General features: G+C 43.0%; 1 protein-coding gene across 5 annotated transcripts in view; it reads right to left on the bottom strand.

Annotated features, from left to right (window-relative positions):
- The window catches only part of KNOP1 (lysine rich nucleolar protein 1), a 35,800-nt gene that overhangs the window by 7,924 nt on the left and 10,357 nt on the right, over nt 1–17,519 (bottom strand). For 3 of the 5 annotated variants that reach the window (XR_006816747.1, XR_006816746.1, XR_006816748.1), the window contains exons 4-5: nt 12,618–12,695; nt 8,013–10,055 (exon numbers count right to left, since the gene is read on the bottom strand). Coding sequence is in view for 2 of the 5 variants with exons in the window: in XM_045994210.1 (XP_045850166.1) it covers nt 9,744–10,055; nt 12,618–12,695 (390 nt within the window). In the remaining 3 variants the exon portion in view is untranslated. Of the gene's footprint in view, nt 1–4,760; nt 10,056–12,617; nt 12,696–17,519 lie in introns of those variants that run through there. The other 2 variants (XM_045994210.1, XM_045994211.1) reach the window with 1 other exon arrangement.

Raw genomic sequence — 17,519 nt, 5'->3', positions numbered from 1 at the left:
GATCACAAGTAGTCAGAGAGGCAGGCAGAGAGGGAGAAGCAGGCTCCCTGCTGAGTAGAGAGCCAGATGTGGGGCTCGATCCCAGGACCCTGAGGCTGAGACCATGACCTGGGCTGAAGGCAGAGGCTTAACCCACTGAGCCACCCAGGCACCCCAGGAAAAAGTTTTTAAAACTATTTACAACCACATTAAAAAGGGTAAAACAGGACAAAGCAGACTCTCCACAGCTGAACGTAGAGAAGAGGCCATACTGAAGAGGGTAGGAAAAGTTGAGGCCCAGCTGGGAGCTAAAATGACTACAGAACTATCCACATGAGGGAGGGCTGCCACGGGCATGGACAGGGTAAAGAAACAGACCCTCCCACCAGGCACCCCAGGCATGAGGAGCCCACCCAGGAAAGATGAATCCCCATAACACTAAGCTTTGAAAAGCAGAGGGGCATAATATCACTAGTTCTTAAAATCAATGCAGCTTGACACCTGGAACTTTAAAAATCAGAGGGCTCAGCTCTGGGAGAGCCAGGACAATAGGAAACTGACTATCCTTAGACTGTACAAGAAACAGCCCCATGGAGATAAAACATAGAAGTAGCAGTTTGAAAAATGCCTGGGGTATACAAGAGGGAGATTGGTTTACTAAGAGCATGTTCTGCAGGGGCAAGGATCCTTGGGACATGTCTCCAAGGACAAAGGTGCTGCATCTGTGGCAAACACTTGGTCTGACTCAACTCAAGCCTGAGGTGGCCCAACATTGACCCACTAACACAGGGACCAAACCGTACCCACAAAGGCAAAGGGCCACTGCAGACAGCTTAAGGCAAAAGCAGTTCAGCCGCAGTAACAGGGCACTCAACACACACAGTAAACACCCCTGAAACACCAGGTTCCGGCAAACAGGACACTGCATGGCACTACAGGACCTCTTCTTCGTAAGCCACTACTTTCACGAATAGGGGAGGTAGCTGACCTTCCTAACATATAGAAACAGACACACAGAGACAAAATGAGGACATAAAGGAATGTCGCAAATGAAAGAACAAGACAAAATCGAAACCAGAGAGCTAAACAAAATAGAGACAAATAATATATATGCCTGATAAAGAATTTAAAGCAATGGCCATAAAGATACCCACTGGACTGCAGAAAAGAGTGTTAAAGGGTCTGAGGTCCTCCAAAGAGACAGAAAACATAAGAACTAATCAGAGATAACTCAATAAATGAAATTCATACTATACTAGATGGGATAAATAGTAGACTAGAGGAAGCAGAAGAATGATTAATAACTAGAGGACAGAGTAATAGAAAGCAATCAAACTGAACAGGAAAGAGAAAAAACAATGAAAACAGACTTGGGGAACTCAGCGACACTATCAGCATAACAATAGTTTGCATTATATGGATCCCAGAAGGAGAATAAAGAGAAAAGAGGGCAGAAAGTTTAAAAAATAATAGCTGAGAAGTTCCCAAATCTGGCTAAGGAAACAGAAATCCAGATCTGAGGCAGAGAGAGCCCCCATCAAAATCAACCCAAGGAGGTCCACACCAAGACACATTTTTAGTAATTAACATGGGAAACAGCAGTAATAGAGAATTTTAAAAGCTACAAGGGAAAACAGTTACATACAAGTGAAACCCTGTAAGGCAATCAGGTGATTTTTCAGCAGAAATGTTTGCAGGCCAGAAGGGAGTGGCACGATATATTCAAAGTGCTGAAAGGAAAAAAACGTGCCGCCAAGAATACTCTATCCAGCAAGGCTATCATTCAGAATAAGAAAGTGTTTCCCAGGCAAATAAAAGTTAAATTCATGACCACTAAACCAGCTGGACAAGAATGTTAAAGGGGACTCTCTGAGTAGAAAGGAAAGACGATAGAGAGGAGGAAGAAAAGCAGAAAGCACAGAAGTAGGAAAATTAAGTATATCTTTAAATATCAGTCAAGGGTTTCACAAAATAAAAGGATGTAAAGTATGACACCGTATACTTTAAATGGGGGGGGGGGAGTAAAGAACAGATTCAAACTTAAGGGACCATCAACTTTATATACACTGATGTACACATGTTATTTACAAACCTAATGGTAACACAAATCAAAAATCAGTAATAGACATGCAAAAAGAAAGAGAAAGGAGTCCAAGTATACCACTAAAGAAAGCCAGAAAACAGTGAGAAAAGAGAGCAAAAGGAACAGAACTACATAACAACCATAAAACAAGCAACAAAATGGCAATACATACATTCCTATCAATAATTATTTTGAATATAAGCAGCCCAACTGTCCATCAGTAGATGAATGGATCAAGAAAATGTGACACGTACACACTTGAATATTACTCAGCCATAAAAAGAAAATCTTGCCATTTGCAACACGGATCTAGAGAGTATAAATGAAAAAAGTCAGAGAAAGACAAATACCATATGATGGGGAATTTAAGAAAACAAATGAACAAAGAAAAAAAAGAGACAAACCAAAAAACAGACTCTTAACTAAGAGAACTGATGGTTTCCAGAGGGCAGGTGGGTAGGGTGGGTGAGGGGTGGGTAAAAATAGATGAAGACTGCTTATTATGATGAGCAGTCAGTAATGTGCAGAATTACTGAATCACTGTATTACGCCCCTGAACTAATATTATACTGCATGTTAACTACAGTGGAATACATACATACCTAAGGATAAATTTAACAAGGCGGTGAAAGAACTATACTGAAAATTGTAAGACACTGATAAAAGAAACTGAAGGTCACATAAATAAATGGAAAGATATACCATGCTCATGGATTGGAAGAGTACTGTTAAAATGTCTGTACCACCCAAAGCAATCTACAGGTTCAGTGCAATCCCTATCAAAATACCTATGGCATTTTCCACAAAACTGGACAAACAATCCTTAAAGTTGTATGGAACCATGATTCCCAAAGCAGTCTTGGGACAGGAAAAACAAAGCTGGATGTTGCACAATTCCAGATTTCTTCTTTTTTTTTTTTTTTTAAGATTTTTATTTATTTGACAGACAGAGATCACAAGTAGGCAGAGAGGCAGGCAGAGAGAGAGGAGGAAGCAGGCTCCCTGAGATCATGACCTGAGCCGAAGGCAGAGGCTTAAACCACTGAGCCACCCAGGCGCCCCTGATTTCAAACTACACTACAAAGCAATAGTAATCAAAACAGCAACAGTACTGGCACAGACACATAGATCAACAGAAGAGAACAGAGAGCCCAGAAATAGACCCACACTTATATGGTCAATTACCCTATGACAACAGATCCAAGGATCTAAATGGGGAGATAGACAGTCTCCTCAATAAGTGGTGCTGGGAAAAGTGGACAGGTACATCAAAAGAATGAAACTGTACCACTTTCTTACACCACATACAAAAATATATTCAGGGCGCCTGGGTGGCTCAGTTGGTTAAGCAACTGCCTTCAGCTCAGGTCATGATCCTGGAGTCCCAGGATCGAGTCCCAAACTGGGTTCCCCGCTCAGCAGGGAGTCTGCTTCTCCCTCTGACCTCTCCCCTCTCATGCTCTCTCAAACAAATAAAGTAAAAGAAATTTTTAAAGATTTTATTTGAAAGAAAGCGAGCACACAAGCAGGCAGAGTGGCAGGCAGAGGCAGAGAGAAGCAGGCTCCCCTCTGAGCAAGGAGCCTGATGCAGAACTCGATCCCAGCACCCTGGGATCATGACCTAAGCCGAAGGCAGTGGCTTAACCGACTGAGCCACCCACGCGTCCCAAAAGGAAAATAAATGTTAAAAAAAAAAAAAAATTCAAAATGGATTCAAGGCTTAAATGTAAGACCTGAAACCGTAAAAAACTCCTGGAAGAAAACCTAGGCAGTAAACGCTTAGACAATGGTCTTAACATTTTTCTGGATCTGTCTCCTCAGGCAAGGGCAACATGAGCAAAACTAAATAACTGGACTATTAAAAAGCTTTTGCACAGCAAAGGAAATTATCAATGAAACAAGGCAAACTACTAAATGGGAGAATATATGTGTAAATATTCGATAAGGAGTTAATATTCAAAACATATTTAAAAAAAACAAACCTCATACAACTAAACACCAAAACCCCTCAAATAATTCAACTGAAAATGGACAGAGGACCTGAGCAGGCATTTTTTCCGAAGAAGACATATAGATGACCAAAAGATGAAAAGATGCTCAACATCACTCATCACCAGGAAAATGCAAATGATAATTACAGTGAGACATCACCTCACACCTGTCAGATTGACTATAATCAAAAAGACAAGAAATAACAAGTGTTGTGGAGGGTGTGGAGAAAAGGGAAGCTCCATGCATTGTTGGTGGGAATGTAAACTGGTGCAGCCACTGTAGAAAACAGTAGAGGTTCCTCAAGAAATTAGAAATACCATACAATCCACTTCTGGGTGTTTACCCAAAAGAAACCAAAAACACGGATTCAAAAAAATATATACAACGTTATGTTTATCCCAGCATTATTTACAATGATAGCCAAGATACAGATACATTCTACATGTCTACTGATAATACGGTGTGGGGACACACACACACAGAGGAATATTACTCAGCCATAAAAAAGAACAAAATCTTGCCTTTTCCAACTATATGGATACACTACAAGCTTATGGTAAGTGAAATAAGTTGCAAAAAGACAAATACCATATAATTTCATACAATTTGATTGTAAAGAAACAAATAAACAAAAACAGAAACAGACTCAAAAATACAAAGATACTGGTGGTTGCCAGAGGGCAGGGAGGTGGGAAGAGGGAAACAGTCGAAGGGGATTAAGAGATACAAACTTCCAGTTATAAAATAAGTAAAGTACAGGGATACAAGTAAGCAGAGGGATTACTATCAGTAATATTTTAATAACTTTGTACAGTGAAAGATAGTAATTATACTTTCTGTGGTAGGCATTTTTTAATGCATATAAAACATCAAATGACTATGTTGTACACATAAAACTAATAATGTGTATGCCAAATACTTTTAAAAATAAGTTTTAAAAAACACAATGGTGGATTAGAGAAAGTGAGGTCAAATCTGCAATTCCCTCTGTGGCTTCAGTGGAAAGTATTGTATAACTGAATAAACCTCCCCAAGGAATGTTTATGTTCATGACTGTTCATTTAATTACTTCTGACTCTCTTCATCCAGAAAAGAACTTGTCTAAACATACTGTTCTGTTCGCTCTGCAGCCATAATTCTAAACTGCATGTGATTCTATTTTTTTTACCACCAGATTTTTGGAATCTGGAATCTGAAATCTGATTCTTGTATTACTGCTGATGAGCTTCAACTGACATTTTATTTTCAATCAGTAAAAGCATTAATATTGATTGGTGGTATTCATAGCCTAGAAGCCTGGGCTCAGGAAAATGCACCCACTTAATCCAAGTTGTGGATTTGGAAGGTATAAAATGGACATAAATTACATATCCTCTCTATCCTGTGAAATATAGGATTATAGTTCACACAATCTCAGTAAACGTAGCTAAAATAATTTAAAAATTAAATTTATATTAAACTCCTATTTTTACTGAACAGTTTAGGACCAAAGAATATGCTATGGATTTCTTGGCCAACTGAACTGTGAACCCCCAGGGCCCCAGCCTGAGAAAAGAGCCAACATTAAAGAACAATGGATACTGAAGAATAACCCCTTTTGCTCCCCTTTACTGGACAAAACATACAGAAATTCAGAAAACATGGTGGTATTGCTCAAATATTACCAAATGATCTTTATTTCACAAAAATTATTTCCGTTAATATTATTTCATATACCACTGTTAACTATGTGATACCGTTTAAATGAAAACACAATTGGCAAATTCACAAGAAACCCGCTTTAAGTCCTTTCTTCTACTCTGAGGTTGTTCTTACCAGTGTTCATTCCCAAGCCTGAGTAACGTAATGTTCTTAAATTGACATGAATTTGGACTTTCGTATTAGGTTGAATATTCATTACACCAAAGGAGCTTCAGAACTGTCACCAGGCCCAGGCCCAGGCAAAGGCTCAGATTTTCTATGATCCTTCGTGGTTTTCCTTAGCCCATTACTGAATCAATTAGCCAGTGTCTGAAAATCACAGCCTACAGGGGATGAAGTCTACTGTTAGTACAAAGGACAACAGAACAATAAAAATTCAAAGAATTTTAGGAAATAAGATTAAAAAAAATGAAGAAAAGTTCTGCATGAGACCTATACAACTTTTCTATTGCTGCTTTAACAAATTACCACAAACTTAGTGGCTTACAACAATACAATTCTTTCACCTTGCAGATCTATTTGTTCCAACTCCAACAGGTCTTAGGGGACTTTACCTCAAAGTGAAGGTGTGGGCAGGGCTTTGTTCCTTCTGGAGGCTCTGGGGAAGAATGTTTTCTTGACTTTTCTAGCTTCTAGAGGGCACCTGCATTCCTTGGCTTGTGGCCCCTTCCTCTAAAAACCAGCAACAGCTTGTTGTTGTTCTTCTTCTTTTTTTAATATTTAATTTATTTATTCGACACAGATCATAAGTAGGCAAAAAGGCAGGCAGAGAGAGAGAGAGGAGAAAGGAGGCTTCCTGCTGAGAGCCCGGCGCGGAACTCAATCCCAGGACCCTGAGATCATGATCTGAGCCGAAGGGAGAGGCTTAACCCACTGAGCCACCCAGGCTCCCCTTGTTGAGTTGTTCTTACAATTCTCTTCCACATTTCTGCCTCCCTCTTCTATAGTTAAGGACCTGTTATGATTAAACTGGGCCCAATCAGACAATCCAGGATAATTTTAAGGTCACCTGACTGGTAACTGTAATTCCATCTGCTACCCTAAACTCCTTTTTGTTTTGTGTCCTAATACTCCTAAATTCTCATGACTGGGACATGGACATCTAGGTGGGGGTATACAAACCTGAATAATTCTGTCTGTAGAGCTGAATACACAATTTCTTTTAGAGGAGAACTTTGTCGATCTAGCAAACACTTTTGATGGGCCAGTCTAGATAAGGAAAACAAGCCTCGGGGCAGGGTCTAGTGGGCTAATAAAGTAGAAACAGCAGCAATCACTGCGGAGAAGCAATTAGGAAATCATGAGGTTTCAGCAATAGCTGGATAAGGACAACTCTAAGGAGGGAAGGACCCTGCCACAGAGAAGGAGGGTCGGTCAACTGAGAAATCACCAAGGGAAAAACGAGAAAAGGGCTGTTAAATATTCAACCAAGACCCTGACTGTGTTATATGCCAAGACTTCTCCTGCCCCAATTCTGAGTAAAAAATCCCCAAACCTCCTTTTGCAGTGGAGACATGGTATGTTCCACAGAGTCAAGACATCAAGAACATAGGAGATGACACACACCAAAAAACCCTTGCAGGCTGATGGCACTGGACATGGCAAAAAGGGGCAGAAGTGGCACAAGCCAATGTTGTTTAATGTACAAAGGAGAGGGCCCAGCTAACACAGGAAGCTCAGAGTGAAAGTCCTCCCGGGACAGCGGGACTGCTACAGGACAGAGACCTGCTCTCTGAGAAATGGCATCTCTGCCAGTCTTGTCAATGCAGACCAAGACTAAGTCCATTCTGAGGTCACTGGACATCCTGCTGTCTTAGCTGTTCCACCTGCACTGGCTAGACCCTGCTTCAGAAACAAACTATCATAAACTTTCCCTGGGCCAGTGGAACTCTTCAGCCAATGGTGACCCATTAGGTTTAAAACTCAAATCCCGTTACACAGACTACATATACTAAATGACAGGAGGGGAAAGGCCTGACCATCACACGCTAATGAGAACTATCACTATGGGGACCAGACAGTGGACTGGATCAGCTACTCTCCAGAATCACCCAAGAGATGGCAGAGCACAATCCTTCCTGACAAGCCAAGGCAGGCCCAAGCTGTAGTGTGATCTCTTGGCAAGTTAAAAACAGTTAGAGAAGCAGTCAGTACAGTGAGTGAATTCCTGTAGTGTTGATCAAAGCCAGGAGAGATTTATCCCCCTGTGAAGAGAGGAGGTGCTCTGAAGGAGCTAAATCAAAAGGCAGAACCTTACCTTCCCGGCATTTAGATGGCCTCTTTCATTATGTATCTCAACTCAAGGTTGAGTCCATCAAAGGCACAGTTCACATTCCGAGCAAAGTGGCCCCTCCTGAAACATCGCTAGCATAGATCTGCAGGACTCCTGACCTGGCCAATGCTTACTTGCACCCAGGCAGGCCTGCCTCACCTCTGCCCACTGGGACAGTAGTGGACTCCATGTTTGTCCCACGACCGGCGTCTGCTCCTCACTCTTCCTTTATGACTGGCCTGAGGAGAATCTTCCTCCACATGCCAGGGGCTGGCTCAGAAATGGGCATATGACCCACTGCTAAGCAATGAGTTACGATGAAAGGTCTTCCGGAACTTTCCCTGAACCATAAGGTTTTCCTTCTTCCTCTGGCAAGTTTTAATATCTTGATATTGTGCCTGCAATTGCTACGGCCATTCTTTCAAGCAGCCCAATGAAGCCAATAGGGTGGATGGAGCAGAGAGGAAAACAATGTTTCTTTGTTGAGTTGCTGAATCAATCTCCTACACATCAGGATTTCCTGCCCGGTGACAGACTGAATATCCTGCTATTTAGTTAGGCCTGCCTGAGCTGGGATGCCTATAGGAGGCATTCAGGCCAAGTGATGTGAAAATGTCCCACTCAGAATCTGTATTTTCAGATGCAAACTGCTAGGTGAATGAAGAAGGTGGTCATTTGTCACTCAGGTCATTGTACCTGGAGCTCCGTGAAGCTGGTTGTAGAGTCCAGATATGGTACCAGTGTCATGAGGAGGCAACTTCCTGTGTCATGCCCGCACATTCAGGCCTCCTGGCGTCAGATCTCCACCACACAAGTCACCTAGGACTCTCTCCCTTGTGGTCACAAAGATTCTAATAAACGTATCCTTGGGAATTTAGTTCATTAAAACTAACAGTCTCTCTAAAATGCCTTGGTTAGAATTCAGTTAAAGCATGAAGGTTAAATCCAAGCTCAACACTGAGGATGGAAGTCAGGAGAGCCGGAAAAGGCAAAATTGGTTTAGAAACACATTTCCCAAACGGAGAGGAAGCTCAGCCACATCTGCTTGGTGGCCATTCAGACCTCTTTGCCTAAAGGTCCTCCAGGATGGGAAAAGAAAGAGAGCTTGCCCTTACCTGTTGACCATCAATTCTACTTCCTATTTGAGATTTAGACATCTAACAAAAACCTCTGTCTCTTTAATCAAGAGACTTCATCCCCCGTAAGTATTCCTGGTAAAATTCCCTAGAAGGGGACATTCGGAGTAGTGAATAGTGATACAGGATGTGGGATACAGAAGTCCAGCACTTGGCACTTACTGGTTGGGTGAACCAGGGCAATTTTATTACTTCATCCCTGAACCTCAGTTTCCTCATCTGTAAGATGGGGATAATAGCACCTAGTTCATAATTACTAACTACATTAATGCGAGGGGAACACAGTAGTACGTACCTGGCACATACTAAGCACTCAGCAAATTTAGCTATTATTTATATATGCTAATATCTTCACAGACAGGGACGGAATGCTTACTACACAAAATAGTAGGCGTCAGTCACTCACATGTTCTCTTGGCTTCTGAAACATGAGCTCCCTGACCCCAGTTTGTCCAAGCACATGGCCAGAGTTTTCAACTTAATCTCTGCAGAGATTTGATCTGAGACAGTTGTCAGATGGCTTTCAACTGCGTAATTGAATAGTAATAGCAATTTTGGCTGTTTTGAAGGACAGTAGAGTTTAATCTTCAAACTTGATCGACTTGGAAGCATTCCTGTCAATATAAAAGATTTTGTCTGGGGTGGTGGAGAAGCCCAGGCCAGCGCCCCGCTTGTGCTTCCAGCTCATGGCCCGGTCGTAGTCCTGCTGCAGGTTCCGCTGCAGGGCGTCAGCTGCCTTCTTGCTGAGAGCCATGTTGGGCCTTCCGACTGTGTTAGAAGGGCGGCTGAGTGAAGGGGTCCCGTTTTTAAAGCCACCCATCAGTTTGAGAAATTTCAGTTTCTGTTCCTCATTTTCAAAACTAGCAGTATCCCACTGGCCAAACTGAGTTCCCTGTGTTAAAAGAAAAAAGGGTGGTTATTTTCCTGGTTTCCAAAGCCCTGCCCTTTCTCCAACCCCCGCCTCACCAGGGAGGATCCAGCTGATTAAATGCTGACTCTGTGCCAGGCACAGTGCTCATCAACACATCAATGGATTGTCCTGGACTTCTAACAGGAGCCCTATGAGGAATACTATTAGCATCCCTGTTCTACTGATAAGGAAGTAGAGGTCTGCAGCCTAACTGGGGGCACAAGCTTCATTAATGGCCCTGCTGGAATTCCATCTCAGGTCTGGTCTACACCATGGAGCTGCCTGTCTGCTTTACTCTTCCCCTCACACCTCAGCTCACCTCCAACAATCTCACCTCCCAGCACACCTCTACACACCTCCCAGCCCAGCTCACCTCACCTCACCAGCTGGCCGCGCCCACTCTTCCCTCAGCCTAAGATTTCTGACAGTTGGAAGCAGGTGGCCGCCAAGTGGGAATCTCAAATGCACATCTCTTTGCACAAGCACTGCATTTTACAGCAGGGAGTGGGGGCCCAGAGAGGTCAAGGGTCACACAGCTGAGTCCACGGCTGAGCCAGCCCAGGAACTCCAGGAACTCCGGGCTCCCAATTCCTGTACAGAGTACCCCACCACCTATACATGAATCATCCGTGTTCAAGAAAATGCAAGGCAGGACCTCAGAGGCGCTGCATAAGAAAAGACCCCTGTCCTTCCCATATCTGTGAGACAAGAAACACGGCTCAAGAAAACGATGACTTAGAAGTCACACAGACCCAAGGATCAAGCCCACCTGCATGACCCTGGTCAAATTACTCAATCTCTCTGAGACTCAATGTCCTCATCTATAAAATAGGAGTGTAATAACCCTCTCACATGGCTTCAGTGAAGGACTCAATCAGATTTTACACCAACAACCCAGAGCACAATGTTTGGCAACTTTAAATCCTTGATAATTTGTCATTCTTCCCAACCCACCCCAATTGCTGACCTCCATACTGCCTGGGAACTTTCCACTTGCAAGCCAAATCCCAGCTTAGCACTTATTTCTAGGTCAGATTTGGGAGAACAGTAAGAACCAGTCTCTGCTACACCTGCCCCGAGTGGAGCAGTGACAAATTCTTGCAGCTTCACAGTGGCCCAGATGTAGGCATAATTACAGCTTCCCGGTCCTACAATTTCTAGGATAAGAAACCAGCTCTTGACAGTCCTGCCCTGGGTCTGAGCACAGGCTGACCAGTCACGGGTGAGCTAGCTCTTCAAGGGATGCTGACCCATTCAAAGTGGACCCTCCCGCAGGGGTCCACAGCCAGTCCGAGTCCTCACCACACGCCTCAGGGACAAGTGCCCTAGGTCCTGAGAGGCAATGCCACCTAAAGTGTCCCGAGCAAATGTCACCCCTATGCTCTAGGATCCTCCTTCTCCCCCTCAGGTCCTTCTAGGTACAGCCTCTGGGGCCACGGGTTCTGAAGGACGCTGCCATTTCTTGTCTTCCTCAACTCAATAAGGGTTTCTATCAGCTCTGCTCAGCTCATGAGGCTGGGGAGAAAGGAGAGAATACCCAGAGGGAAGAAACATAACAAAGCCCCTCTTCATACCCTGCTGGGCCAGAGTAGAAGTCTCATTTACAGGGTGTGGAAACTGAGGCTCAGAGAGGGGACCCTGCCTGCCTCAAATCCACAACTAGAAAGTGGCAGAGACAGAAACTGGCAGAGCCAGAAACTGGACTCAGGTCTTTCGATCCAAATCAATTGTTCGTTCCTGTGTTAAACTATGAAGGCTTAGGACAGTTAAGGCAGACAAAGCTTCCCTGTCATATGGATCCTTCTTTCCCTCTCCCCCAAATCCAATCTATTAACAACTCTTGTTGGATTATGAAGCTGATTTCTTCTCTTTCTCTACCCTCTGCCCCATCCCAATCCTCAGGCTTGGAGGCTGAGCCTTCCAACCCACTCCCCACTTTCCCTACATAAATGCCTTCCAGCAGCTCCCACAGCACTTGGAGCCCAGCGCACACTCCCTACGATGGCCATCAAGGCTGGCCTGGTATGGCCCACCACCTTGCCCACATCCCCTCTCATCCCGTTTCAGCCTGACTTCCTGGTCATTGTAGTGCACTCTCTCCTGTCCCATCTCCTCAGGCCTGGTTTGGAAAACTCCCCCTCCAAATGGACCTTGTAGGCAGTCCTGAGAGAGGCCTGCTAACACACTGCTTTCACCTCTGCCTCCTGCTCTGGTCCAAGCAGCCTTTTGAGGTCACCATCCACTGCTGGAAAGTGCTTTTCACATACCCTCAGTGACTAATGTGTGGGACACCCCACCTGTTCACAGCAGGAGACAAAGGTTCAGGCTGCTTATCTTGCTTCACTAGCACTCCACTCCTTTCAGAAGGAAGGAAATTAGCTTAGGACAAGTTCTGCAGTGAAGAATGCCGGCAGGCAGACTGGGACAGCCTCTGGGGCCTGGACTAACATGGTCTCCATCACTGCTCTTCATGGTGCATGGTGAGGAAGGAGCTGTCAGGATGCCAGGGTATGCAACTGACCAGAGCCTGAACATCAAACTTACTGTCCACTTCCTCGGTTCAGAAGCTTCTGTTTTGCCCGACTCACGATCGATCTCTTCTTGCAAGGCCTTTCGCCTCACCTGAGGAAGAGAGAGGAAAGAAAGGGAAATGGGACACAGTTGTTCTCCTCTGAGCTTAAAACCGAGCAGAGACAGGGCAGGAGGACAGGAGGGTGACAAGAGGGAGAGCAGCTTTCCTGTGCTGTAAACTGGGGCAGGCATTTGTCAAAAGTGTCCCCTAAGTATCCCAAGGCTGCAATCGCTTGGCCTAAAATGGGCAGCCTCATTAAGCCTTGTTTTGGATTAAGAATGTACTTCTTTTAAGAATGAACCTTCCTATAAACTGAGCCTTATCCACCTTTAGCACTAGAACCATTTTTGTCCGTAATAGCCATACCGGGTAGAAATTTCCTAAAGCATACTGCCTGACGCCCTGACCTCCTGTATAGAAAATATTGTAGTTAACTTTCTGGATAGCATTGTTTTCTAGAAAGAGCACTAGAGTCAGGCACAGGCTAGTCTGAATCTTAGCTCTGCCATTAACTTGTGTGGCTCTGGGTAAGTCATTCAACCTTGGTGTACTTCAATCTATTTATCTGCAAATAGACAAGAAACATCAGCTACCCTGGAGGATAAATAGGAGAGAAACAGAATTGTGACAGGATTCGAAATATATATTTGGTCTTCATCCAGTTTCTGCACAAAGCTCCTAAACCCCTTGAGATTTCCTAAGCAAGGAAAGTAATCAAGATATCTTTTGTTATGTTAATGAGGCAAATGCCAGAAAGTACTTAAGAATGGGGGCTGGTGGCCAGCTGAATCAACCCTATGTTGAGAGAACTGGAACTTTCAGTCCCACCTCCAAGACCCAAGGAGGGAAAAGGTGCTGAAGGGTGAATCAATCATGAAATGGCCAGTGATTTAATCAATCATGCCTATATAATGAAGCCTCCATAAAACCCCCAAGAGGGGAGTGTTCAGAGAGCTTCTGGGTTGGTGAAAACATGGAGATCTGGGGACAATGGTATTCTTGGAGCAGGCAAGGAAGTTCAGTGCCGTTCCCCATACCTTGCCCTATGCATCACTACCATCCGGCTGTTCCTGATTTATACCCTTTTATTATAAACCAACAATCTAGTGAAAGGTTTCTCTGAGTTTTGTGAACTGCTCTAGCAAAATAGTAAAACCCAAGGAGGGGGTTATCAGAACCTCCTATCCCTAGCAGCCTGGTAAGTAAGAAGCACAGGTAACAATCCAGCCTGTAACGGGCATCTGAACTGGGGCATGGGCGGGGAGCAGTCTGGTGGGACTGAGTCCTTACCGTGTGAGATTTGACACGATCTCCAGATATATAGTACCAGAATTGAGCTGAATGGCAGGACACCCAGCTGGTGGCCAAGAATTGCTGAGGTGGGAAACCCCCTACCCCACATTAAATTGTTGGGTGCAGAATGTAAGAACCTAACAGAATGCCTGGTCCGCAGGAGGTATATCTTATACAATGTTGCCAGCATGGCTCGAAGCCGCCATCAGTGGACTAATGACCCTGCTGTTATAAAAGCTTTCAGGACCAATATCCCTGATGAACATAGATGCAAAAGTCCTCAACAAAATGTTAGCAAACAGAATCCAGCATTACATTAAAAGGATCATTCACCATGATCAAGTAGGATTTATCTTAGGGATGCAAGGATGGTTTAATATCTGTAAATCAACTGAGGATAACAAAATGAATAAAAATCATATTCACCTCAGTACATGAAAAAAAAGCATTTGACAAAATTCATCATCAATTCATGATAACAACTGTCAACAAAGTGGGTATAGAGGGAACATACCTCAACATAAGAAAGGCAATATATGAAAAACCCACAGTTAGTATCACACTCAATGACGAAAAGCTGTAAGCTTTTCCTCTAAAATGAGAAACAAAAAATATCTATCCTCATCACTTTTATTCAACACAGTACTGAAGTCTCTGCCACAACAGGGAAGGAAGGAAGGAAGGAAGGAAGGAAGGAAGGAAGAAAGAAAGAAAGAGTTCCTAACTGGAAAGAAGTAAAACTGTCACTACTTGCAGATGACAGGATACTCTATATAGAAAACCCTAAACGTTCCACCAAAAACTGTTACAACTAATAAATGAACTCAATAAAAGCTACAGGTTACAAAATCAATATACAGGAATCTGTTGCATTTCTGTACACTAATAGCAACCTATCAAAAAGAGAAATTAAGAAAACATCCCAGGGACACCAAGTTGCCTCAGCTGGTTAAGCGTCTGACTCTTGATTTCAGCTCAGGTCACGATCTCAGGATCATGAGATATTCTGCTTAAGATTCTCTCTCTCCCTTTACCCACCTCCCCTGCCCCCACTGGCTCTCTCTTTAAAGGAAAAAAAATAAAAAGAAGAAAAGAAAACACTCCTATTCACATTTCCAACTGCATCAAAAAGAATAAAATGCTTAGGAATAAATTTAAGCAAGGAGGTGAAAAAGGTATACTCTGAAAATTATAAGACACTAATGAAAGAAACTGAAGATCACATAAATAAATGGAAAGATAGGGGCGCCTGGGTGGCTCGGTGAGTTAAATCCTCCACCTTCAGCTCAGGTCATGATCCCAGGGTTCTGGGATGGAGTCCCGCATCGGGCTCCCTGCTCAGTGGGAAGCCTGCTTCTACCTTTCCCACTCCCACTGCTTGTATTACCCTCTCTCTCTCTCTCTGTCAAATAAATAAATGAAATCTTTAAAAAATAAAATAAATGGAAAGATATACCATGCTCATAGATCAGAAGAATACTGTTAAAATATCCATACTATCCAAAGCAATCTACAGGTTCAATGCAATCCCTATCAAAATACCTATAGCATTTTGCATAGAACTGGAACTAATAATCCTAAAATCTGTATGGAACCACAAAAGACTCTGAATAGCCAAAGTCATCTTGAGAGAGAAAAGCAAAGCTAGGGTAAGCACAATCCCAGATTTCAAACTACACTACAAAGCAACTGTAATCAAAACAGAATGGTACTGGCACAAAAACAGATTAATGGAAGAAAATACACAGCCCAGAAAGAAACCCCACATTTATATGGTCAATTAATCTATGACAAAGGATTCAAGGATATACAATGGGGGAAAACAGTCTCTTTAATAAATGGTGTTGGGAAAACTGGACAGCTACACGAAAAGGATGGAATTGGTCCACTTGCTTATACCATACACAAAAATAAACTCAAAATGGATTCAAGACTTAAATGTGAGACTTGAAACCATAGGAGTCCTAAAAGAATCTGCTTTTCTCTGACCTTCTCCCCTCTCATGCTCTCTCTCAAATAAATAAAATCTTTAAATCTTTTTTTTTTTTAAAGATTTTTTATTTATTTATTTGACAGAGGGAGAGATCACAAGTAGACAGAGAGGCAGGCAGAGAGAGAGAGAGGGAAGCAGGCTTGCCGCTGAGCAGAAAGCCCGATGTGGGGCTCGATCCCAGGACCCTGAGATCATGACCCGAGCCGAAGGCAGCGGCTTAACCCACTGAGCCACCCAGGCGCCCCTCAAATAAATAAAATCTTAAACAACAAAAAAGAAAGAAAGAAAATATATGCAGGACACCTGGGGGACTCCGTTGGTTAAGTGTCTGCTTTCAGCCCAGGTCATGATCCCAGGGTCCTATGATGAAGCCCTGCGTCAGGCTCCCTGCTCAGTGGGGAACCTGCTTCTCTCTCCCTCTCAAATAAATAAAATTTTAACAAAAGAAAAGGAAAGAAAACATAGGCAATAAACACTTGGATATCAGTCTCAGCAATGTTTTTCTGGATTTGTCTCCTCAGGAGATGGCAATAAAAACATTGGGACTACATCAAACTAAAAAGCTTCTGCATAGCAAAGGAAACCATAAAATGAAACGGCAACCTACTGAATGGGAAGGTGATACAGTTGACCCTTGAACAAGTGGAAATGGGGGCACTGATTCCCTGCACAGTTGAAAATCCCATAGAACTTTTGACTCCCCCCAAATTTAACTATTAGTAGCCTACTATTGACTGGAAGCCTTACCAATAATATAAACAGTTAACACAGATTTTGAATGTTACACATATTATATACTGTACTCTTACCACAAGCTAAAGGTGTTAAGAAAATTGTAAAAAAGAAAAAATATTTATGGTACTGTATCAAAAAAAAAAAAATCCATGTATTCACGTACTTGCGCAATTCAAATCCGTGTTGTAAATGTATTCAACAAGGGGCTAACATCCAAAAAATAAAAAGAACTCAAACAATACCAGAAAAAAAAAATTAAAAATGGGCAGAGGACCTGAAGAGACACTTGCCCAAAGAAGACATACAAAGGGCCAACAGACACATCAATAGATGTTCAATGTCATTAATGATCAGGAAAATGCAAATCAAAACCACAGTGAGATATCACACCACACCAGTCAGACTGGACAGTATCAAAAAGACAGGAAATAACAAGTGTTGGCAAGGATGCTGAGGAAAGGCAACTCTTGTACACTGCTGGTGACTGTAAATTGGTGCAACTACTATAAAGAACAGCATGGGATTTCCTCAAAAATTTTAAACTTTTTCTTTTTAAGATTTTATTTATTAGACACAGAGAGATCACAAGTAGACAGAGAGGCAGGCGGGGGGCGGGGGGGAGGAAAGCAGGCCCCCCGCGAGGAGAGAGCCCGATATGGGGCTCGATCCCAGGACCCTGAGATCATGACCTAAGCTGAAGGCAGAGGCTCAACCCACTGAACCACCCAGGCGCCCCCCTCAAAAATTTTAAAAATAGAAATACTATATAAGCCAGTAATTCTATTTCAAGTGTTTACCCAAAGAAAAGGAAAACGCTGATTTTTAAAAGATTTTATTTATTTGTCAGAGAAAG

The sequence above is a fragment of the Meles meles genome, chromosome 21 (assembly GCF_922984935.1).
Source record: "Meles meles chromosome 21, mMelMel3.1 paternal haplotype, whole genome shotgun sequence".
Taxonomy (NCBI): domain Eukaryota; kingdom Metazoa; phylum Chordata; class Mammalia; order Carnivora; family Mustelidae; genus Meles; species Meles meles.
The sequence above is the reverse complement of the archived record's forward strand: the minus strand, read 5'-3'. Positions and strand labels throughout refer to the sequence as shown.